At 41.0% G+C, this 26,015-nt stretch overlaps 1 protein-coding gene across 4 annotated transcripts in view; it reads right to left on the bottom strand.

Annotated features, from left to right (window-relative positions):
• Nucleotides 1–26,015, bottom strand: part of LOC134533645 (vacuolar protein sorting-associated protein 33A) — a 175,549-nt gene that overhangs the window by 23,736 nt on the left and 125,798 nt on the right. For 3 of the 4 annotated variants that reach the window (XM_063371175.1, XM_063371172.1, XM_063371174.1), the window contains one exon: nt 16,861–17,092. In XM_063371175.1, the coding sequence (XP_063227245.1) occupies nt 16,861–17,092 (232 nt within the window). The remainder of the gene's footprint in view (nt 1–16,860; nt 17,093–26,015) is intronic. The other variant, XM_063371173.1, reaches the window with a different exon arrangement.

Here is a 26,015-nt window from a genome sequence, read left to right as displayed (position 1 = left end):
CGAGGAGAACCAGCTGCCTGCCGCAGCGAGCGACACCGTGGCTGACATGCGCGCCCGGCTGGTTCAATTCATACGCGAGGTCAGTGACTTCTCGTCTGGTGTTCCGACGGCGCAGCCCACACTGGAAGTAAGTCCGGCTCCCGATAATTGCTTCTCTCAAAAACTATTTTTCTCTGTTCTCAAATCCCTTCCTGTGTTGAGTGGTAGTGAGCCTAGGCCTATTCTAGATTTTTTTCTTCAGGCTGAGTGCTTCGCTAAATTAAATTTAGTGTCAGCTGGCGCCTTTATGAAAGCTCTGCTTAGTAAGTGTACTGGCGTTTATGTGTCTAGGCTAACAGAGGCTATCATACAGAAGGTCGATTTTCATACTTTTAAGACGTCGGTACTTCGTGATGTGTGTCCGCCGCGCGCCATGGACGTGTGTAAGCGCGATTTGATTTTCAGGTTTCAGCGTCCTAATGAGTCAGTGACTCATTACATTGATGAGGTTGTTTCCTATGCCGATGTTTTGGAAATTGACATTGCTGAGCCTGAGTTAGTACAGCTTATTTTAGGCAACTTTGCGCCCCATGTGCTCACCCACTGTGGCATGTTAGCTCCACCTACCACCTTCGATGCTTTGTGTGCCTGTGGTAGTGAGGTAGAGGCGCGTTTATTAGTGGTGTCTAAATACGAGGCTGAGTTCTCGCCTCCCGCTAGGTCTACGTCCATGTCACGTGTTCGTGACAGGGGATTTCACAGCCTACAGGTTACGTCAGATTTTCATGGCAGTGACGCACACGATGCTGACACTCGTGTTTTACGCACGCATCAAAATAATAGTCATCAACATTCCTCCTTTGTGCCTCGCCTTCATGACAGTTCACGTGCGCGGCGTTCGCCTTCACGTAGATTTGAGAGCGGGTCGCGTGCTCGCTTCCCCGCCGGCGGCGCGGATTGTGTAATCCTTCCCCCTGGTCGACCATCTGCCCCGCCTCTTGACACTTCCCAGCCGCGTCGGCGTTTGTCTGGCGGCGGGGTTGCCACTTCTACGCAGCCGACACAGGGTGGTCCAACATTCAGTCGCACTCGCTGCGCAAATTGTTGCGTGTTTGGACACGTAACTCAGGACTGTGATCAGGCACGCGTTGATGTTAACGCACGTAAATGTTTTTCCTGTAGGGGATTGGGTCATTACGGAGTAATTGTCCGGGAAACGGTCATTGACAGGACGGAAGAGAGGTCGTTTCTGTCGCTTCTATAGGAAAGCCTCTAGCTCTGTTTCTCTGAATTTCTTGCCCGTGTCTATTCACGAGCGTTTCTTTTCGGCTCTCGTGGATACCAGTGCTACATGCTCGGATATTAGTGAGACGTTTCTCCAGACCTTAATCAAAACATTTCCTAAATTTTCTTTTCGTGTATTTTCTGAAAACCAGATTAATATTTGCGTGGCGAATGGCGAGTGCCTTCGCGCAAATACGTTCGTGGTTATTCACTTTAAGATTAAACATTTTTCCTGGAATTGGAAGTTTCTTCTTGTTCCATGTCTTTCACCTAATTTTATTCTGGGCTTAGATTTCTTGAGTAAGACTCGCTGTGTTCTGGATGTGGGCCAGGGTGAGCTCCGTTTTGATTTCGCCCCTTCTGTGAAAGTTTCCTTACGTTCGCAGCCTAGTAAGTCTGTTATCTTTGAGTGCCACGATGCTGATAGCATTGCGCAAGGGCAGGCTATTGCTGACCTAGTTCACGCCTTTTCCGATGTTATCACCTCTAAATTTGGACGTTGTGACATTTTGCCTTATTAATTCTATTTAAAGGATGAAGTTCCTGTTCACGCCAAATCCCCTAAACTTCAGGCCAAGCGCGACATCGTGGATAAGCTCTTGGCCGCTGGTGTAATTTCACCTTCTACATCTGATTTTTGCACTCCTACTTTTTTAGTGCGTAAAAAAGACGGCGCGAGCTGGCGCATGGTGCACAATTACATTCCTCTGAACCATAAAATTGCTAACGACGATGTTTATCCACTTCCTACTGTTGAGTCTGTCCTTCAGCATTTAGGTAAGGCTAGATATTTTTCGGTTATTGATTTGAATCAAAGTTTTCACCAGTGCCTGCTAGATCCTAGTTGCCGCAAGTATACAGCATTTTCAACTCCTTTTGGCCATTTTGAATTTAATCGTGTGCCTATGGGTGTTAGTTTTGGCAGTCAGGCTATGAGCCATATCCTTGATCATGTTATCTGATCTTAAGTATGATTATGTGTTTAATTACATCGATGACATCATTGTTTACAGTAACACCTTTGAGGATCACATAACTCACCTGACTGAAGTCCTTTCTCGTTTACGAGAGGCCAATCTCACTGCTAACCCGAAGAAGGTTACATAAGGAAAAACATCTGTTAAATTTTTAGGTTATGTTATTTCACAAGGTACCCTCCTGATGGATCCTGACAAGATCGCCCCTATCGTCCAGTTTCCTAGGCCTGTAAATTTTAAGGTAGTTCAGCGTTTCTTAGGTATGTTAGGTTATTTTTCCAGATTTATTTATAATTTTGCTTCTTTATCTGCTCCTTTAAATATTTTGCGTAAGAAGGATACAGTTTTTGAGTGGGGCCCTGAACAAGAGAAATCTTTTCAGGCGCTGAAGTCTTGTATGGCTTCACCCCCAGTGCTCATTCTAACAGATTTTAGTAAGCGGTTTGTCGTTCAGGTTGATGCCTCGCACAATGCACTTGGAGCCGTCCTAGGACACCTGGAGGAAGGCCAGATTAGGCCCATTGCCTATGCTAGTCGCTTGCTATCAGAGTCTGAGTAGCTATTAGGTGTCTATGAGAAGGAGGCCCTGGTTTGCCTGTTCGGCCTAGAAAAATTTGAAAGTTATCTGGATGCTCGGGAGTTTGATTTATATACCAACAACCGAGCCCTTAGTTGGCTGTTTAATCATCCTCATCAGCTGGGTAAGCTGGGTCGCTGGATTTTGAGGTTATCACTGTTTCAGTTTGTCATCCATCACATTCCAGGTAAAGATAATGTTATAGCTGACTCTCTCTCTTGCATGTTTTGCACCGATGAATTCAAGCCTTTGGAACCCCGCTCTTCTGACGTTACTAAATTTATTACTGCCTTTAAATTTTTTCCTGAATCCCATTTTAATATTAAGGAATGTCAGACTCAGGACCCCCCTCTGCCAGCAGGTACTTAGAGATCTTCATGATAAGAAGGCTGTTCCCTATGTTGAGGAGAGTGGTATGTTGTATTTTACAGGAACTTCTGGCAGAGCCCGAAAGGCTGTTGTTCCAGCTGTCTTGAGGCCTATGGTGTTAACCTATTTTCATGCATCTCTCTTAGGTGGCCATCTAGGAATAGATAAAACTTTTCGCAGAATTTCAGCACACCTGTTTTGGCCCGAGCTTCTTGCTGATGTTCGGAGCTTTGTTCGATCCTGTCTCGACTGCCAGATTTCTAAGCCGCCGCATAATTCTAAGGTGAGTTTGTATGCTGCTGATCCTCCTGTTGCACCCTGGCATGTCTTACATATTGATATTTTTGGTCCTCTGACACGTTCTAAGAAGGGTAATGTATGTTTGCTTGTTGTTCTGGATATTTTCACAAAATTTGTTATTTTATTACCTCTTCGAAACATGAAAGCTGCTACTATTGTTAAGGTACTTAAGGAACAGGTTTTCAAGTTGTTTGGTCCTCCATGTATGGTTGTTTCTGACAATGCCCCGTATTTTCAGTCTACTATCTATAAGAATTTTCTTTTTGAATGGGCTGTTAAACCTATTTATAGTTCAGCTTATTTTCCGCAGGGCAACATGGTAGAACGACAAAATAAGGTTCTTAAAAGCATCCTGATGTCCTTCTACCGGTCTGATCAGACTCTTTGGGATTCAGATTTGGAGTACATTAAAGTCGGACTTAATTCGGCTCTTCATTCAGCTACTGGTTTTCCACCTTCGATCCCGTTCCTAGGGCGTGAGCTTACCATTCCCTTACTGAACCAGTGGGGCTTGCCATCCCTGGACACCAGCCTGGACGCCCAGGCATTGGAACGTGTACTCGACACGGTTTCCTGTAACATTCATAAGGCCCGTAATGCCGTTTCTGACAAGTACAACAAGGCTAGAGCTCCTCATGGTTATAAGATTGGGGATTTAGTTCTTTGAAGAGCATTTAAATTGCCTAAGTTGGCTGATCAATTGAATGTAAAGTTACTTCCTCCTTATGAGGGACCTTATTATATCGACAAGTTTTTGGGTGCCAATACCCTTTTGTTAAGGTGCTGTAAGCGCAAATTTAAATTTCGAAAGGCTCACGTAACCCAGGTGAAACCTTTCGTTAAGTAATTTTTTTATGGGTTTGTTGTAAGTTGTTGGCAGTATTATATCCAGTTACAGTATTATATATCTATATTAATATCTTTGTTGTTGTACCAAATAATTATTATTGTTATGAGAATTATTTATTATTATGAGATTAGCCTATTGGCCTGTTACGTGTTCGTGTTCCTAGGAACTTGTGTTTGAAAATTGAAATTTGTATCTGCATTTGTTTTGTATTTGTTGGATTTGTGCGTGGTGTTGCGGCTCCCTTTCTTCTTTTTTTTTAGTTTGGCGCGCCATCCTTTTTCCCTGTTACCCTTGCTTGCTGTGCCCGACGTCCGCCAGCGATCTTCAGCTTCACCTCACCGAGAGACGTCTCCGTGGGATCTTCCGTTCGTCGCCTCCTCCCTACTGGTGTTACCTGCCTGTGAGAGCCCATCGTGCTACCATGAGCTTGCCTGGCGGCTTCCTCGTCGTGTGGAGGCTCGATGCTGTCTCGCCGCTTCTGGGTCTTGGAGAGCGACCGTGTTGATTCCGGCTGAGTGCTTCCCGCACCGCCGTGAGTCCATGGCTGCGCCTGGCCCTTGCTGGACGGGCTCTGGACATCGTAGCTGACCCCTTCGGCAGCCTGCTAAGGCACTGTGACCTGGTGTTGCCTGCTGGAGTCCCCTCCCACGCCTGGGTGGTTGCGACTCGCAGGACCGCCCTGCTCTGAGCCCTGCATCTGGGCTGAACATCAACTTCATATCTGAACTTCTTACTCCGTACTCCGTATCAGCTGCTGGCTGCTGTCTACCGCTGTTCCGAAGACCTGCGTAGCGTGTGCCTACGTCCGAAGCCATCTCGTTGATCGCCGCGGCGATCCCGAAGTTTGTTGTTTAATGCTGTCTCCAGTCTCCAGTCTCCAGTCTCCGATGTCAACGTCATGAACTTTCTTCATCGTGTGGACCCACATGCTCTCCGGGCAGACACACTTTAGGGAGGGGGGTTGAAGCAGTGCGGGCACTGCTTAGCGTTCCTTCCCCTCCTTTCCCCTCCCCTCTCCTCCTTTCCCCTTCCTCTCTGACTTCCCCTTCCTACCTGCCCTCTTCCTCCCAACCCCGCCGCGCCACCAGCGCATTCTGCCGTGTATTGTTCCCGGCCTATATAACCTCGGCACCCGGGCTATTTGCCGCAGTCTTCCGGTCGTTTGACACGAGGACCGTCACTTGGGGCTGGCGTCGCGTTGGTATGTACTCGGCTGTGAAACTTAACGTCTGTAATTTTCAGTAATTAGTATGATTTCTTGTTCTTGCTTGCGCGTCGTGGCCGCACTTTCATTGATTCATGTTTGCCATGTTTAGTAATGTTTGTAATCTCTTTTGGACCCTTCAGGTCAGTGCTTAGTTGGATTCTTTGCCTTAGTTTCTCTTGCTCACGCCGAGTACTACCGGTAGCTTATGTAACAGTGTTATTCTTCGGTTGTATATGGGCATGCCATGATGGCTTTGGACACTTCTTGTCAAGCCGCGTCGTAACGGTAATCGTAATTTTATGTAATTGTAAACTCTTTCTTTCTTTCTTGTTGTTGTCTAGCGGCCCATATGATTGTGCTACGTTAAACGCATCGTCAGCTTGCCCCATTTATCGCACCATTGTTTTAACTTGTCTTGTATGTATGATTCCCGCGGGATGTTTCGCTCAGAACCCATAAATGTTATGTGCATTGGACTTTGCTTTTTTGTAGCACAGCGAATTTCTGCAGTCGGTCGTACTGGAACGACCTTTTGTTGTTTATGTTGTTTTCAGTTGTAGGTGCGGCTACAGCATGCCACGCATGCTATCTGTCGAGTGCCGAGTTAACTACATTTGATGGCCCGCACTCTTTCATGGTATACGTGTACTACGACGATAGTTATGCGTTAGTTCAGGCTCACATTCACATTTCGCTTTTCTATTTAAAGTTGAAGAAAAGTTTTTGTTGCACGAGTTATTAATTTAAATTGTTCAGCGTGCTCTTTTATACTCCACTTTTAAATAAACATACTGTCCATAAATAGGTTTTGTTTTTATAATTAACTTTACCTAACAAAAAGTTTTTTCCCCGCATAAACGTCGCACCCCTACTTTTCATACCTGATTTTAGTCAGTGACGGCTGAGCGTTCAGTGACAGCTGAGCGTTCATAGCCGACGGAGGGCCTGGAGGAGTGCTTCCTACTCACTTTCCAGTGAATGCCCAATCTTAATGAATGGGAAATTGCATATCAGAATGTTAGAGGACTTACAACAAAATCCGTTGAATTCTTTGATAATCTTATTAATACTCAGTATGACATAATCTGTCTAACAGAAACTTGGTTCAACGAAAGATGTACCAATGCTCATTATTTCACCGATAATTATTCTATTTTTAGAACTGATAGGGATCCGCTACTCTCATCAATGGAACGTGGTGGCGGAGTGTTGATCGCAGTGAATAAACATAAATTCCCTTCTGTTCAGCTAATTCAATTATATGACTATCGTGGAATAGAAGCCGTATGGATTAATATTAAAATAGCTTTTAATAAGTACTTAACATTGGGTAATATTTATCTTCCTCCAACTACATCACCCAATCTATTCACATTGTATTTTGTAGCTCTTGAACAAAAACTTGTTAATTCTCATGATAATGTGACTATCTTAGGTGACTTCAATGTACCTGGGATAGATTGGAAAGGTAATCACTATTTCAATATTGCTCGTGCACATGTCAGATCCAAGGCTCAGTGCCTACTTGATTTCATATCTAATTTGGATTTAATTCAGCACAACCTAATACAATCTTCCAATAACCTTCTAGATCTTTGTCTTTCTAATCTATCCCATTGTGTGGTTGAAAAAGCTGTTGAATCTCTGGTCAAAGAGGATATCTATCATCCTACCCTACTTATTAAACTACTTATTGAGGCGACCTCACACAATTTTACTCCAGATTCTACTTTCAGAAACTACAAAGCTGGTGATTACTTAAGCCTACATAACTCTCTAAACACCCACAATTGGGATGAATATTATAACACCTCTGATGTAGATGATCTTGTAGATCAACTTACATCTTGTATCTGTGATAAAATCAATACTCACATTCCATTATCAACACGTAAGGCCTCTAAACATCCTTATTGGTTCTCTGGTGATTTAATTCATGCCTTAAAATCTAAAAAACACTTTCATAAACTCTATACAAGAAACAATAATACTCAGTATTACCTTCTTTCCTCTAAATATAGAGCACTAGTTAAAAATCTTATTAAGCGTGATAAAACTAATTGGAATCGTAGTATCAATAATAAGGTTAAGAAAAACCCTAAAAAATTCTGGAGATATGTCAATGTTATGAAAAATGGTTATTGTGAACCTCATTCATTAATGTCAATGGTGATATCTGTAATGATCCAGGTATTCTATCTAATGTATTTGCTAAGTACTTTGCTAGTGTATATGTACCATCCACCAACCACCCTTGTATCATTGATCCCGATATTATTCACGATTCAATTCCTGTATCATTCTTATCAGAAAGCCAGGTCTTATGGGGAATTAAATCATTAAAACCAACTATGTCTACTGGTCCTGACGGTATACCAAATTTCATTATTAAAGGCTGCTCTTTTATTCTAATGCCTCTATTGTTGCATCTATTTAATACAAGTCTAAAATCACAAGTATTTCCCACTAAATAGAAAATAGCTAAGGTTATTCCCATACATAAAAAGGGTAGTAAACTCAGTGTATTTAATTATAGGCCTATATCATTATTAAATGGCTTTACTAAAATCTTTGAAAAAATAATATTTAAACATATTAACTTCCCAATAAACAACAGATTAGCTCCTAATCAGCATGGCTTTAGAAATAGTATGACAACTTCTACTAATCTTCTCTCATTTATTAATCCTATATACAATAAAGTTACAACAAGGGGGCAGGTTGATGCATGTTATTTTGATCTGGCTAAAGCCTTTGATACCGTCAATCACTCCATTTTACTAGCTAAACTTTCTAACTTCGGTCTCTGTAATAATTATATAACCTGGTTTACTAGTTACCTTAAAGATAGATGTTTCTTTGTTTCACTTAATAAAAACACTTCTACTTTATATCATGCTACTTCTGGTGTGCCTCAAGGGGGTACTTTATCTCCCTTATTATTCAATATTTATATCAATGATATTTTTAAAGTTCTTCATCATACTACTGGTTTTCTGTTTGCTGACGATCTTAAAATATCCAGAGAAATTTCCTCCTTAAATGACTGTCTGCTTCTTCAATCTGATATTACTGAAATTGATAATTGGTGTAAAATGAATTTAGTTTCACTTAACAAAGATAAAACAAAAATTATTTCTTTCGCAAGGAAAATTCATCCAGTTAAATATGATTATTTTCTTGACAACTCAAAAATTTCCATATCTCTTAGTATAAAAGATCTTGGTGTTATTCTTGACTCCAAACTATTCTTTCATCAACATGTTAATTCTTTAGTATCCTTTTCCCGTAGAACCTTATATTTAATAAATTATATAACTTACTATGCATCTAATATTGAATCCATTCTTACTCTTTATTTGTCCTTAGAAGTAAACTCGAATATTGCTCAGTTATCTGGAACAGTATTAACACCACCGATAGTGACAAAATTGAATCCATACAAAATAAATTTTTCAAAATAACTAGTTCTAGACACCATCAATTACCCAAATTAGAATCTCTTTCAAATCGTCGCATCCATCTGGATGCCCTGTTTGTGTTTAAGTGCTATAGTTCAAAAATTAATTGCTTATACTTACTTGATAACTCTGGTATTCGAGTCCCGCAGTTCAAAAGCCGCCTTCGATCCCTATTATGTTCCTTACACAATAATAATGATTTAATTTACAGACTTATCTCAAATTTCAATAAATATGAAAATTTTATTAAAAAATTTAAATTTAAATTTTTTATGATTACCCTAATATCTTGAGTAATTTTATAATCCTGTTTATTCTTGTATCGTCTTTTATTATCCTGTGTATGTTGTATTTATTCGCTTGTATGTGTCGTCTTTTATTATCCTGTTTATGTTGTATTTATTCGCTTGTATGTGTCGTGTTTTTATTACTTGTTCTGTGCACACCTCCAAAGCTTCGGCTGTTGGTGTGCATGTCACAAATCTAATAAATAATAAATAAAAATGTTGCAACGATTATGCGATAAAACACGGTAAGTAAATTCTATGTGTACCGTGTCTCAGCTTACTGGCACATAAGACACTGTTGACCCATGGTTTTTCTTTGTCTGTTTACTAAGGGAGGCAGCACCTCTTCCCCTCCCTTTCCCCCCACATAGCACGGCTCTCGCTTCCCATTGGTTACCCCCTCCAGCCAGACATGCGCTAAAAGAGGACGCCATCTAACTGCCAACTCACCTCCTTGCCTCCTTGCCTCGGCTCGGTTATCCTCCACCCATCGAAACTGCCTGCACTTCAAGATCTGCAACCTTCAGCTATGAGAGCCTGCCCGTCACTACTGCCACCACCTGCCTGTCGCCGATTATAACGTCCGTTTACAGGCACCCTGTCTCGAAAGGTGCAGGAAGTCTTCAAGAGTGTCCTAGGCAGTTCCGCCTTGCCCTAGTTACATATCCTCTATTCAGTGGGCACTATAGGGGCAGCAGTCAGTGTGATTTGTGTTGGTTAGTATAAATGGCCTTCTAGCTTCTACCAGAAATTGCCTTGACAAATCATTTACCTACTGGAAGCTTGTGCATGCTCTGGTGGGGAACCCCTGCCAAATGAATATTCCTAGAAAAGACTCGGTCGCATCACCCGCGTCTCGTCCACGTATCTCACGATTCGGCCGTGCCTCGTGCAGATCAACCCTCGAGACCTCGATGTTGCTACCTTCCCTTTAGAGCAGAGAGGCCAGCATCGGGAAAGACAACACAACTCAACTTTAATTATTTAAAACTTTTGTCAAGTTTAAAACAATCTTGCTGAGATAAATATTCACAATTTGATATCGTAAATGTTTTTAGCATTCAATTCAATATTCACTTCTCATTCAAAAACCAGTATTCGTACAGACTTAACAATCATGCATTGATAATTGGTCTAGTGTAAGTTAACCTCGCCAAACAAATAAACTGGAGCACACATCGGAGCAGTGGCAGGCCGTCCATTCTGCTGACCTTCACAAGCACACATGCCGCCGGAATCAGACTGGGAACACCCGGCATCAGTTCCCTGCTACCCAATATATTATTTTGTTTTTATTTTTTCAATGCATTAATTTATCTAATATTTTGGAAAATCTGTATAATAAAGAAATGGGCTTGTTATTTTTATCTAATACCATTTTTATGTGTGCGCAACTTTCCAAACATTGGGACGTTGAAAAGACTAAAAGCTGTTGAAAAGACTAAAATTAAAATTTTTTTTTACTCACTATATTCTTAATATATGCTTTACTTACATACGTACTAGCGTGGACCATATATCAATGCCCACAGCAGCCATTCTTCTAGAGTTCTTAAGTACACAACACGATGCATACTAAACATTTGGTCCGAGATAGACTTGAGGTCTCCACATGATTAAATATCAATAATGTGACAAAGTTAAATAAGCAAAAACAAAAGTTCTTTCACTGAAATGATTAAAAATGTAGACTTAATGACAGAGACTTAGTACTAACTGCACCAGGGATAGGTGCAGTTTGTGAACTGGACAGCGCAAATGTCCTTTGGGTGTGGACATGTCAGCCACTCTAACAACACCATCTTTACCTGGTGAGCCACTTTCCTTGAGGCAGCTGTGGAGGTACTGCCGTCTCTCGCCTCTTGCACCTTCTTGCCAGGCATGTGTCCCATCATCATCATCAGCTCAGTAACAACAAGAGGTCCACCAATATGGAAGGCGGTCATGTCCGAAGAGTCGGATGAAACTTGTGTCAACGGTCATGAATCAAAAACAGCTCAAACCATCATGGCAGAGGTAAGAATTTGACTGCCTATCATCTGCCAAAGATAATATTTTGCAGACTAGACTGCAGTTTCCCACAGTCCACCATAATGAGCACATGCTGTCAGTAAAAACTATAAATGAAAAGAATGAGCAGAGGCAAAATATTTCCAGGTTAAGAATTTCAGAACTCAAGTAAAGGCATGATGCAGCTGTTTGGAAGGTCCAATAAAGTTCACCACCATCAACATGAAGAGCACATGGATGAAGCAAGAAAAATATCAGCAGTCATTACCACCTCAGTATGAACAGCCTTGGTGACAGCTGACAGGGCCAAAGAAAATTGAGATATAGGCCTTTTCAGTAACACAACGCGTAGCTTGTCAAGACTAATTAAGATGATTCCTGCACAATTCCCCCACTATTTTCAAATGGCAGCGCTTAAGTTAACTCTATGTGTAGGTTACTTACCAAAGACATTTTGTTGACTGGTCAACAAAGAAAGCAGCGAACAACTACAAATCAACAACAAAGCTAATAAAAAAAAATTCAGAGATTGCAGCAGTTATTAGGGTGCCTGTAGATATTTGAGGTGATAAAGTCTACTATTCTCCGTTCACTATTACCTGAGTTTTGGAATAAACAAAGCCTCTTGTAAACAAACATTTTCATTGGCTGCCGGCCGCCGTGCAAATTATTCGTGTGGAAGAAATACAGTACACTCCCGATTATTCGCGAAATTAAGTGGCAGAGCCACCGCGGATAGTGATAATCACTGATAATCCGCAAAAGAGCCGAAAATGGGAAACAAAAAAGGAAACATTAATTTCAACTTAAAAATCTAAAAGTTTATGTACAATAAAAGTTACAATTAACTGTAAAAATTATTAAATGATGCTAAAATTGTATTATTTTACTGAATAATTAACAAACAATACATTTCAGTGATGAAAACATAAAAGTGCTCGGTAATTACTTCGTAACAAGGATACGGTACTGAACGTACTCAGAGACTTCATTAGACACTAAAAAAGCACAACTCTTTAAATTTACAACTTTTCGAAAAAATCAGTTACCTGTTTTTGTTTCTTGCTTTGGAAACATCTTTTCCTAATTCTTGATTGAATTTCCGCAACATAAGTTTTTCAGCCAACTACACATCGTCGTCTTGTTCCTCTAAATAGTGAAGCAGTCCGACGATGTGTTGCAAAGCCGCTTTGTGAGTCATCTGCGCCTTCGCACTGGGCTCGCCTGTGGCGTTGTACTGTATACTGCACACAATACACTCGTCAGTAGAGTTCCAATTTGCTCACTTGTAATAAAATACAGATTTACATATGTGCTGTATTTTTTCGTAGCATGCGCGGATCATCCGCCCGCGGATATAAGGGAGTTAACTGTAGTGCCTTGGTTACGTACCATTTGTAAGTATTTTTACACTGCCTTTTTATAACAATTGTTATATAGCATTATAGCGTTTCACTTTCACCATTAATATCCAATACAGTTTAATGTGTTAGCAAGTATTTACTTACAATTATGTTAGCAGACGCCGTGTGTACAGTGTACAAATGATGCCCGGCGCAACAGTTGTATTTTGGATTTGCGCGCTCACTGCTTGTTATGGCTCACGCCGGACCGAGTTTTGTAAAGCACAGAACGGGAATGCCTTTGAAAAGTGCACAGAAAACTATTGTGTTGAATGTTTTTAAAACATTTTCAGACAAATATCCAGATTGTCGTGTGAACGATATCGCGAGTTTAACTGCGGAATTTACGGGTGTTTCGAAGAGCAGTGTGCTTCGTGCAAGGAAAGAATTACAGGACACTGGGACATTAACAACTCCCGGGAAGAAAAGGAAACATGAGTATCCTGTTATCAAAACTTGTGATGATTTTGTGAAGACGGCTATTAGGCATAAAGTGCATAGTTTTTTCTTCGCAAATGAACCACCTACGCTGAACAAAGTGCTACGGTGTGTTAACAACGACCCTAAACTTCCTAATTTCAGACGAACAACATTTTATAAACTGTTAAAACTTATCGGTTTACAGCACGTAAAGAGAAGCAAAACAAATGTCATAATTGATAGGGGCGACATTTCACTATGATGAAGAAATTATTTAAGCAAAATCCGTGGTTACCGACAACAAGGACGCAAAATATACTATTTAGATGAAACGTGGGTGAATGAAGGGCATGCTACAAACAAGTCTTGGAAAGATTCTACAGTTAAGAAGAAGAGAGAAGCTTTTCTCTCAGGACTGTCTACAGGACTAAAAAATCCAATAGGTAAGGGGCAGCGCCTTATATTGCTTCATATTGGTAGTGACAGTGGTTTTGTGGAAAACGGTGAGTTAATTTTTCAGTCAAAGAAATCCGGTGATTATCATGAAGAGATGAATGATGACGTTTTTTCGGGATTGGTTTGAAAAAACATTGCCAAAATTAGAACAGAACAGTGTTGTTATGGACAATGCGTCCTATCACAGTGTATGTTGTTATGGACAATGTGTAGGGCCTGGAATTTTTCGCGATCGCGAATTTTGCGAATTTCGCATGAAAACGCGAAAAGTAAGTACATTCGCGAAAACCACAACATTTCTATATTACACTGCGAATATATCCCCGAAAAGTACCATTACAGTATAATCCCGCCGATGCGAGCCCCCTCTGATGCGTCCATTCCGTTTATATGACCGTTTTTTGAGAAAACATGAAAAATTTGAGCAGAGAAAGTCGAAAATTTGAGTAAAATCGGCTGAAAAACAAGTCTGTTACACTTTGTTGGGCTCTATGTGTTCACGTTTATCTTGGCGAGAGCTGTACTGTAAGCAGCCAGGCATACAAAAGACGTCTAAAAATAGATACCACCCCTCTAGACTGGCCACGCGGCAGTGTCTAGACGAGCTCGGCGCCTCCACTATCGCACGAAAAGCCGTCTCAGCTGTCATGTTATCTTACCCGCCCGGCGGCTTGACGTCATACGTGACTTGACGCGACGCTTACCTCTCCCATCCCTGCTAATTCTTCAAGGCCACAAACCATGTAAAAACAATTCCCCCCCCCCCCCCCCCTCCTTTTCCAACTAACATTTCAACACATTCCCTCCCTTATTTCAACCTTCTGCGTGAGACACTGTCAGCGTGTTTTTTTTTCTTTTTTTTTTTACGCTGCGAAGGGACGTGGAAAAGATAATTGCTTGAGCTGTCAAAATAAACATCGCTGACGGCAAGAGCAGGAGCGCATCCTGTCGGTCTGTCGCTGTGATTATCTACTCCAAAAACATGTCACAGCATTTCAGGATAGCATTGTTCTTATTTCTTTCGTTTATAGCCGAATGTTTTCTACTTGATCCACACAAGGTTAAAGTATCCTTAAACCCAAGTCTTGTGTTTCAGCATAATTACCTTATTTTTACATAAGCCGTGTTCGTGTATGGTTTTGATGCTCAAAATTCATCTGGGGTATAGTTCACACTAAGTTTCTTCTCATTTGTGCGCTGGGGTTTGTTCAAGTGGCAACCCTGTGTTCCTCCACTCCATTAAATACGAGCATATCAGTATCAGAAACATGGGTTTTATTGTACTGACAATAGCACAGTGATGTGCAAATTTTGCAACTGTAAAGTTTCATGGGATAGAAAAGATTTCATTGACAAACACCTAAAGTCGGCTAAGCATGTGGCATTGGCAGCCAAAAAAAAAAAAAATTGTAGTTGCAAACATCTATAGCAATGTGTCTGTTTTGTGTAACTGTTTTGGATTTAATTGGCTGTTATTATGCATATTAGCCTATTCCTAGTATACATGGATTGTTTATTAAATATGTAAACTATTATATTCAATAACTGCACAATTTAGTCAACATTTAAAATACCGGTAAAATTTCCATTGCATAACGAAAATACCGACTTTAAACCACCGCTTTTCTAATTTGAAAGTACCGCTTTTTGCATACTGAAAACACCGAAATTTTCCAGGCCCTAACAATGCGTCCTATCACAGTGTAAAGTGTAATTGTGTGCCAAATCATTCGTGGAGAAAACAAAATACTATTGAGTGGTTACAGTCAAAAAATATATCCTCCAGTGCAACGTCTTTGAAAGTGGAGTTGCTGAATTTAGTTCATACAGTACGTTCATATTTTACTGCATATGTGATTGACAACATCGCCGAGAAAGCGGGGCACACTGTACTTAGGCTACCGCCGTATCATTGCAACTTGAATCCAATCGAACTCGTGTGGAGTCAGATTAAAGGTTACATGACACGTAATAACAGAACATTCAAGCTAAGCGAGGTACGTGATTTGGTAGCCACAGCTTTGTCTCAGATTACTCCAGAGAAGTGTGACGACTGTATTCGGCACGTAATGAAAGAAGAGGTAAAAATGTGGAATTGGATGGTATCAGTGATATTGTCGTTGACAGTGTTATAGTTCCTCTCGGTGACAGTGACGACAGTAGTGACGAAGATAGTGGTGGTAGGTCTGATTCAAGTCTGGAAGGGATAGCACCACTGCCAGATAGTGATTAGGTGAGTACCAAATCGTAACACTATCATATTGTTGTCTTACGTTACGGTGCTATTTGATCGATTATTCAAAAAATAAACATTGTTTGCTTTTGTGTCCTGAATGGTAACTGCACCATTTTCCTGTTATATTACTTTTCCGTTATTTTATTATCACCGACTGTACTGAAGTGTGTGTGTTGTAACTAGTGGTTGGTGCGCAGGATGAATTCAGCCTATCACTTGCTGACGCAGCGCAGTGATACGACGGTGTTTGTTTATTTCAAAACTCAGCTAAGAGTGAACGGAGAATAATACTGCTATTGCTGGATGATCTTTGGGCAACACAAAGAGATGTTTGTTGCTCCAGATATCCACCCACCCTGTGCACACCATACTCATCCAAGGGTAACAAAACCATCAAAACTTTGATTCCATCACTATCGGCACATGTTAACCCAAGTTCCAATGGTCCACCCAAGCCTGTGTGTACATGTCTGGGCCTAGCAGCAAGTCAATGGGACCAGGTTTTTCAAAGTTTGTGTTCACGCACAAGGATCTAACGCTGCAAGGGGTAAGTTACTAGTAATTTGTGACACTACAAAAAGTGGGAAATTCAAAACATATTGAGGTGTGTTGGTGACTTAATTTTGCAGTTTATTACTCCTTTCAGACAGACAGCACCCCTCGACAAACTAGGGACACTTTCAGCAAACTCTTGACAGGGGAGAGCTAACACTGCATCTGAGGCTTCATAAAAATAAAAGAAATTTGAGCTGCACAACCAAGTAGGAATTATCACATGATGCACACCTCTGGCACTATAAACATTAAAAAAAGCTGTTGCCAACAGAAAAAAGGTGAAACTCCCAAAAAATAACCTGTCCGTAAATATTGTGACTGGAATACATTGTCTCCAAGAGTAAGAAACCACACTAGACGTGCAATCAACATGAAGCAAAGAATAGTGCTGACCAATGCTGTCAAGATCTAGTTCCTCTGTCTTATCACACGACTCATGGTGTTTGAGACACATGTGAACATGTCGGTGCTGCCAGGACAGTAACTCACGTCGGCCGAGCGCGGTGCGCTGTGTCTCCTGGAAGCTGGGCACGCCCAGCAGGCCCAGCACGTCCTGCAGCGAGCGCCAGCCCCCCGGGCGTGCCAGGTGCTGCGCCAGACGCACGCTCAAGGGGGCGTACACGCTGTGCACGTAGCTGATGTCCGTGGGCTGCACCTCGCTGCCGTCCTCCACCGTCAGGCGCAGCGTCTTGCGCAGGATCGTGTACTGCCGTGCCCCCTGCTGCAACCACACACCACCACCCCTGTCTGCTTCTGGCAACATCACTGCTTGCGCAGGATCGTGTACTGCCATGCCCCCTGCTGCAACCACACACCACCACCCCTGTCTGCTTCTGGCAACATCACTGCTTGCGCAGGATCGTGTACTGCCGTGCCCCCTGCTGCAACCACACACCACCACCCCTGTCTGCTTCTGGCAACATCACTGCTTGCGCAGGATCGTGTACTGCCGTGCCCCCTGCTGCAACCACACACCACCACCCCTGTCTGCTTCTGGCAACATCACTGCTTGCGCAGGATCGTGTACTGCCGTGCCCCCTGCTGCAACCACACACCACCACCCCTGTCTGCTTCTGGCAACATCACTGCTTGCGCAGGATCGTGTACTGGCGTGCCCCCTGCTGCAACCACACACCACCACCCCTGTCTGCTTCTGGCAACATCACTGCTTGCGCAGGATCGTGTACTGGCGTGCCCCCTGCTGCAACCACACACCACCACCCCTGTCTGCTTCTGGCAACATCACTGCTTGCGCAGGATCGTGTACTGCCGTGCCCCCTGCTGCAACCACACACCACCACCCCTGTCTGCTTCTGGCAACATCACTGCTTGCGCAGGATCGTGTACTGCCGTGCCCCCTGCTGCAACCACACACCACCACCCCTGTCTGCTTCTGGCAACATCACTGCTTGCGCAGGATCGTGTACTGCCGTGCCCCCTGCTGCAACCACACACCACCACCCCTGTCTGCTTCTGGCAACATCACTGCTTGCGCAGGATCGTGTACTGCCGTGCCCCCTGCTGCAACCACACACCACCACCCCTGTCTGCTTCTGGCAACATCACTGCTTGCGCAGGATCGTGTACTGCCGTGCCCCCTGCTGCAACCACACACCACCACCCCTGTCTGCTTCTGGCAACATCACTGCTTGCGCAGGATCGTGTACTGCCGTGCCCCCTGCTGCAACCACACACCACCACCCCTGTCTGCTTCTGGCAACATCACTGCTTGCGCAGGATCGTGTACTGCCGTGCCCCCTGCTGCAACCACACACCACCACCCCTGTCTGCTTCTGGCAACATCACTGCTTGCGCAGGATCGTGTACTGCCGTGCCCCCTGCTGCAACCACACACCACCACCCCTGTCTGCTTCTGGCAACATCACTGCTTGCGCAGGATCGTGTACTGCCATGCCCCCTGCTGCAACCACACACCACCACCCCTGTCTGCTTCTGGCAACATCACTGCTTGCGCAGGATCGTGTACTGCCGTGCCCCCTGCTGCAACCACACACCACCACCCCTGTCTGCTTCTGGCAACATCACTGCTTGCACAGGATCGTGTACTGCCATGCCCCCTGCTGCAACCACACACCACCACCCCTGTCTGCTTCTGGCAACATCACTGCTTGCGCAGGATCGTGTACTGCCGTGCCCCCTGCTGCAACCACACACCACCACCCCTGTCTGCTTCTGGCAACATCACTGTTTGCTCACAAGCTGCGTGCAGCAGCAGCAGAGGTCGGACACGTCCACCCACTCCGGGTACCTCATGTTTAGTATTCACCAATCAGGTACCATGTTTTATCGTGTAATTGTCGCATATTTTATACTAAAATCAAGTTTGAAAAGTAGGGGTGCAATGTTTATGCGAGAAAAAAAATTTTTGTTAGGTAAAGTTATTTATAAAAACAAAAGCCATTCATCGAAAGTACATTTAATTAAAAAGTGGAGCGTACAAGAGCATGCCAAACAATTTAAATTAATAACCTTTCTTCAATTTTAAATAGAAAAACAAAATCTGTGACCATAATGCGAGCCTGAACTAACGCATAACTATCATAGTACACACCACGGTGTGCGGGCCATCCTATGTAGTTGACTCGGCACTCAACAGAGCACGCGCATTCAATGAATCGGCGAGTTATCTATATTCGTCTACGTGTGCGTGCTCTATACGGGAAGCAACATAACGAAACATGAATGATGCCAACTAGCGCTGGCTAAATTTTTAAAAGCGGTACACCGCGGTGACGCACACGAACAGATAAAGGTTAGGTATAACGTTTAAAAATGTCTTTAAAAAAAATTTACACATCTGACTTCGTATTTTAATTAAATAAGTAAGTGGTAATGTCTGAATAGATATTAGATTTCTACTTTAAAATACATCGTTTTATACGGAAAAGATAAGTACACAAAGTGCTTGGAATCTAATAGCGAGACCAAAAACATCACGTGACGTTTACAGGATTTTTTTATCGAAGTTTTGACGCCCTTAAATATGGGTGCGACGATTATGCGATAAAAGAGGGCAACTTTAACATTAAATACAATTAAACCTTTGGCTTTTTCTATGTAGCCGGTATCATTTTGTTTCACTGCTTCACAAATAAACCATTAGTAAACAACAGAGGTTGAAAGTATCGTTAAGTGATGCAGTTCAGAGGAGAGCATGTAGCTTTTTAACTAGCGGTTCCCTCATCTGAGAGCACAAGAAGGCTCAGACATGCTAGTAATTCCACAACGAGTAAATAGTTATAAGAAACCAGGGAACATCACCCCACCCCCCCCATAATCTGCTGAACTGATGCACTGTGAACTGTGGTTATGTGCACTGATGCGTTTTGCTCATGTAGTCAGAAATCTTCCCATTGAAGACGCATGCTCAATAGTTTTACTGGTATTCACGATGTATCCAGCTGAAAGCACGAGTGGAATACAACCTCTTTCTTGAGGAGAAGGATTCATGGTCATACAAAAATAAACAAATACAAAAAATTTATACTAAAAAAATAATTTAACAATAGTTTGTGATGGTTACTAACAAACTTTCTCTAACTATGCTAAATGCTCTTTATTTATTTTTTCCCCTTTCCCTTATCTTGTATATGCCTCTGACTGGAATGAGATACAATTTACGAGCATCGAGTTAAGTTTCCATGTGTTTCATAGACAAACATAACTTTCACATTATGTTAGGATATTAGTGAATTTGAGATGTTTTCAATCCCTGTGCAAAATGAACATTTAGTGATTTATTTATTAACCGCCGTAAAGAGTGTGATGCATTCTGTTTATTTTATTATCATAGATTAGCCTTAGTCACATGCCATATGTGTTATAACTTGTCGAAGGTAGCATTTCATTTTGATCTTTTAATGATAATAATTTGAATTACAATATAGGTACTAGAGTTATGTTAAAATTCAAAATTGACATGTAATTAAATAAAGGTAATTTAATTTCAAACTACTCTCTAGACCTAGGTTTTCAAGAATACTGAAATGTTTACTATACAAATTATTGTGTTCTTCAGGTTGTACTGCTTCTTTGCTGTATTTATACTATCATTACCACTACACGTTGTAGTGAACAGCAAAAGTATTATTGACATGCAGCAGACAGGTAGAAAAATGTGTGTTATAAGGAAAGGTGTGGCTCATGAATACATACAATGTATCCAGGGAAACCAAATACAGTAAAACTTGTTCAAGAAATTCCCGCACAATATGTTTTTCCGTTTATAATATTTAAATAATAATTCCCTTGATCACTTCCACAAATCCCTGTGTTCATTTTTCCCATTCAAAACATTTGCATTTATAGATGCTTCCTGCAAATAACGTTCATCATTTAAGGAATAAAATAAAGTAATAAAATAAAGTTTATCTTTAAACTCTTAAACTTTACTTATAGTTAAACTTTTAGATAATTGTTTCAAAACAATAACAAATATGATCATCAAAACCTTTGCCGCATGCAGGACGGTGTTACGATATATTTTTCAACCAATCATCTACTTGCATTTGTTTCCTTTGTGAGACTGTTCCACCTGTACACCATTTCCCTCATTCAAGGCATAATGTCTGATGAATACACAACAAAATCAAAACACTAGCCATTCATTGACCTGATTGTGTGATACGTGACACAACTGGTACAGCAATATGAGCAGCTAATTCGGTTTCATTGTTTGTTGAGCACTGTGGTAAATATTTTATATAGAGATGTACTAACCTGCAAATTTTTAAGTCGAGTCGAGTCGAATTTTACAATAATTAGTTCGAGTCGATTCGAATCGAGTTTGTAGATCATAAATTCAAGTTGAGTCGATTCGAGTCTGAATTTTTATTTGAATCTTTGACACTTAAGTCGAGCTTGAATATTTATTTGCACTTTACTGCTAACAGTCCTTAGATGGTTGTCTTGTTATATCATGGCCCACTTAATCAAATATATTTAAAATACAAGTATTAATACAAATAACTGATTTAGAATAAATTCTTAACTGATATAATACAATTCAATAATTGAGGTATAGAGCATAGAATAAAAGTATTTTCGGAATTTTTAAATTTTCTTTAACAAATATCGCCCAACTGTGAAAATTAAAAAATTCGATATCTTCTAAAGTATTTGAAATTTCTTATATCCGCCGGCTTTAATGAAAAGAGGAATTTAAAGAGCATTAATAAAAGAATTTTCAGATTTTTAACATTTTTTTTCCGCAAATAGCGCTCAACTACATATTTACCTTATTTTGGACCGAACAAGTTAGCTGCGGCCTGCAGCATTCACGAGTCAATAAAAAATAATGAATATAATTTAGGCTTGTTTGCGCGAAGGTTAGGGTAAGTTTCACACAATCATTAGAACATTTTTGAAAACTTTCACTTATGAGAAGTGTAAGGCCGTGCTACAATTGGCGCAACATTACAATAAACGTTCCCATGACAAATATAATACATTTAAAGATTATTGCTACAACACTAACGCCGTTACGTTGCCGGCCAATCGCAAGCTGGCACTTCCAACCAATCCATGCTTTTGTATTTGTATTGAATAGTTACACTTTATAAAATACTTTATACTTCATAATTAATTTTAACTTGCCACTTAACTTGGATAGTAAACAATTATACAAAACTCAATCTCGCCGAACGTAATAATGTAAACAAACACGGAAAAAAAAAATTCATGTTCGCCAACTAGTCTTGTGTAGTACATGTACTATGTACTGTTAAGAATGTATTCCTTCCGCTGTACTAGTACGAACTATTCTGTGTCACTTTGCTTAATAGGTCATACTTAATAGTACACTAGTTTCCAAACAGGATGCTTTCGAACCGATGGACGTTTGTTGTTTACCTCGTTCTCGTTCTCGTTCACATAACAGTCTCGATCTCGTCATCCCTTCCCTTGCGAGTGCGCTCTGCATGCGTACATACTGCGCAGTGCGCACTGCGCAGCTCCATGGTTCACAGTCGGGCAGTGCGCATGCGCGTTTCTTAGCTGCTGTCCTTTACACAGGTAATGTTGTCTCTTTCCCTCTCCTTGGTTCCTGCTTCTTTCTTATCGCTTATCGCCGCCTCTTCTTTCTATTGCCGTGTCACGGACAGGGTGGAGACGGAACGAATAACGTACTAGTACCTTCGGCTTCGAGTTCGAACGACTGAACGAGACAATAACGTGGCGTGCGCGGCACGAGTCCGGCAACAAAATTTAGTACTAGTATTGTTGCGTTTATTCAAATGTATAGCAGTGTAACACTAGATTATTTTTATTGTTTTGTATGATTCATAAGATTAGGTAATGTGTGCTCTTGATTATTGAAAGTGACATTCTAATTAATTGTTCATTGGATTTATTTTCAAATGTTTGCTTTTATGGAAAAAAAAAAGATTTTATGCATAGAAAGATTACATTAAAATCTTTATAAATATAATTAGAAATGCTTATTGCAGGTCACAAGAAAATATCTGATAAGATATTCATATTTATAACATTCAGGTGAACTGATATATGTGTAATAAAAGGTTTTGTCAGTGTCCTTTAACCTAGCGTACTAGTTGAACTATTAGCACTAAAAGACCGAACTAGCACCTAACATGGATCGAACTAGTTCGGAGCGCTCTCTTAAATGTCCGAGCAGGCACAAGACTATCGCCAACCTACACTTCCTAAAATTAGTGGAGCAAAGTTTTTTTTTTAAATGCCATTTCGTGATTGGTGGCGAGTCGCAAACATGCGCTCTGTAACACAAATATAGCGCTACCGTTAATTTATTATTGTAACGTTGCGCCGATTGTAGCACGGATATACTAAAAAAAGTAATATTTGTGCCGATATTATGATTATAAAATTTAATTCGTGTTTTGTTTATTAAAAATGTGTTCGTCTTCTTTGCTATATGGTCACACCTGTTAAGTTTACAATATGTAAAACTAAAATATAAACAATATGGCAGATTGTCGTCGTTTGTAAGTACGTGTTTCGGTCTTACGTACGTAATTTTTAGTGTCGGCCGAAGTCACGTAAGGAGATATTAAGAATTTATTGTAATTCAATTTTATTATATTTTATCATCGAGTTTTACCCGAATTTCCTTTCGAGTTTCGCCCCGTCGAGTAAAATAAACTCGAATGCCGAGCCGAGCTGAGCTGATGCTACTCGCTCGACTCGACTCGAATTTTCGAGTCTCGGCCCATCACTAATTTTATATGGTGGACGTAATGATGAACATTTTATTTTACTAGTCTTGCTATGATTTCTGTTTTTGGCCGGACTTATACCGTATTTACCCGCAAATTGTGAACAATTTTTCGTAAAACGTGTGTTAAAAAATAATGGTACGGGGCTTATTCAATGCCGCATGGCAAAGCTGCATAGTGCAAAGGTTCCTTCAAGCTCCAAGGTTGGTTGACCTGCTACTGCTTAAAGAAACGATGGACATCTTGCATGTACTTATTGTGCTTTGTGATTTTATTTTTCTGTGAGAAAACGTTGCAATGATTGCCGAAGGTTTGTGGTAGCGATCTATGCCTGCTAAAAAAACCTAAAATGATTTTAAAAAAACAGGGCCAAGACGAGTGTCATAGCCTTTTCTTCCTCATCCCAGTTATTCACTTCAGCAGCTGCCTCTTAACTGTTGCCTGAAGACAGGCCATGACGATTAGCCATGAACGGTGGGTGGCTTTGAATTTTGGGTGTGCAGTTGCACCTTCCACCTTCTGTCTCTGGAAGAACTCTGTTTCGTAGCAGATGTAAATTGTAGCTTCCTTAATCATTTGTCGCACTTGTTTGTTGGCCTGCTCGAGGTGAGCTACCTGTTGCGCCATCAGTTCTTCATGTTCGACTAGATGTTGCTTCAAACACTGTACTTTCCCCTCCAATTGAATACTGGTTTCATCCATCTTATTCTTTAATTCTTCTTGAGCAGCCACGAGTTCATTACACATATCTTCCTGACCCCTCTTCATGTCACCGATTTCAGTCTTCATCTCTTTTTGGCAGTTCTTCATTTCATTATTCATCTCTTCTTGGTTATCATCAATTTTTATCTTCATCTCTTCTTGGTTATTATCCATTTTTTTATTTATTTTGGCCAAGAAAACCATTATATTTTTAAGTTCGTCTGCAGCCATCTTACTTGTCCACATACACTATTAATCTGCCACTATCACCACTGTCCTATCAGTACACTTATAACTTTACCTATGGCTAATACTAAAATTCTACTAAATAATTACACTTACTTTACTACACTAACAACTCAGTACAGTTCCTAACACAAATTTTAATCTCAAAAATATAAATTCTAATATATTTTTTTTAACTTTTTACATTTTTTTTAAATTCACTGTTAATTATTTGTAAATCATTTAATTGGGGCTATCCCACTTCCGACACCAAATGTTACAAGTGGGCAAAACGGGTTCGTAAGGATAGCCCAATTAATTTTTATACAGTTTTATTTACTACTAATAAATTAATAATTTATTACTTATTAAATCACCACACTTAATGTCTGTTCACAATAACTTGCACTTAAAAAAGTCTGTTTATTAATCTCTAAATGCCTGTCAAGTTCCTCAGTTTGCACTCTAACTGGAGCTAAGGCTCAACAGTGATTCGCCCCTTAACTCGCACCTATCCGCACACACAGTCTCACGCCACTCATTCGCACTCACACGGTCTCGCTGCTCCGCGTCGTGCCGCTCACAAGGAGGTCTCTTGTTCTCCTCGCCAAATTTGCACTTCACTCCACTCACCGGTTGGACTTTCCGAACTCCCGCACAAGCCAGCGTCGCCACTTTTATAACCTTGGCAGTGTTTCTGGAGCCGACTGGAGTGGTTGTGACGTATCGCATCATCCTGAGCCGACCAGATGCTCGAAGCATCCTGAATGATGACACCTATTCACGCCACTCCATGGAAAACTCCCAGGTCGCCAGGAGACAGATAGCAGCGCCGGTCAAGGAAGGACAGAGCAGGGGCGGAGGGTGGGGGGTTGGTGCCAGGACGCCAGACCCCTGGCACGTGTTGCGTCCTAGTCTCTCTCGTTTGTAACATAATGTCTTTCACAGTTTTAGTAGGTAAAAGATGGGGCTAACTTCAAAACAGTGGCAAGCAATAGTACTATTTAAACAAGACCATTGGGTCAGAGAGTCTCTTAAGTTCAGTTATGATAATTTACAGTTATAGTAGTTCACTTGTAACTAGGAGTGTTTATTACTCAAATTAGTTTTACATAATGTTGTCTTAGTACTTTGTGATCAAATGAAATGTATAACATCTATTACTAGTAAACAAGATGATGCAGTTTTCATGTGTAGGTAAGGATAGAGTTGGTGAAATAGTACTTACCGTGTTTTCTCGTATAATAGTTGCACATTTTATTCTAAAATCAAGTTTGAAAAGTAGGGGTGCGACAATTATGCAGAAAAAAATTTTTTTGTTAGGTAAAGTTATTCATAAAAACCAAACCCGTTCATAGAAAGTACGTTTATTTAAAAAAAGGTGGAGTATACAATAGCACGCCAAACAATCTATATTAATAATTCCTTAAACAAAAACCTTTCTTCAACTTTAAATAGAAAAACCAAAACTCTAACACGAACACAAGCCACTTGAATCTGACG

This window comes from Bacillus rossius, chromosome 7 (genome assembly GCF_032445375.1).
Source record: "Bacillus rossius redtenbacheri isolate Brsri chromosome 7, Brsri_v3, whole genome shotgun sequence".
In the NCBI taxonomy this organism is placed as follows: Eukaryota; Metazoa; Arthropoda; class Insecta; order Phasmatodea; family Bacillidae; genus Bacillus; species Bacillus rossius.
This window is presented reverse-complemented; position numbering and strand designations above follow the sequence as displayed.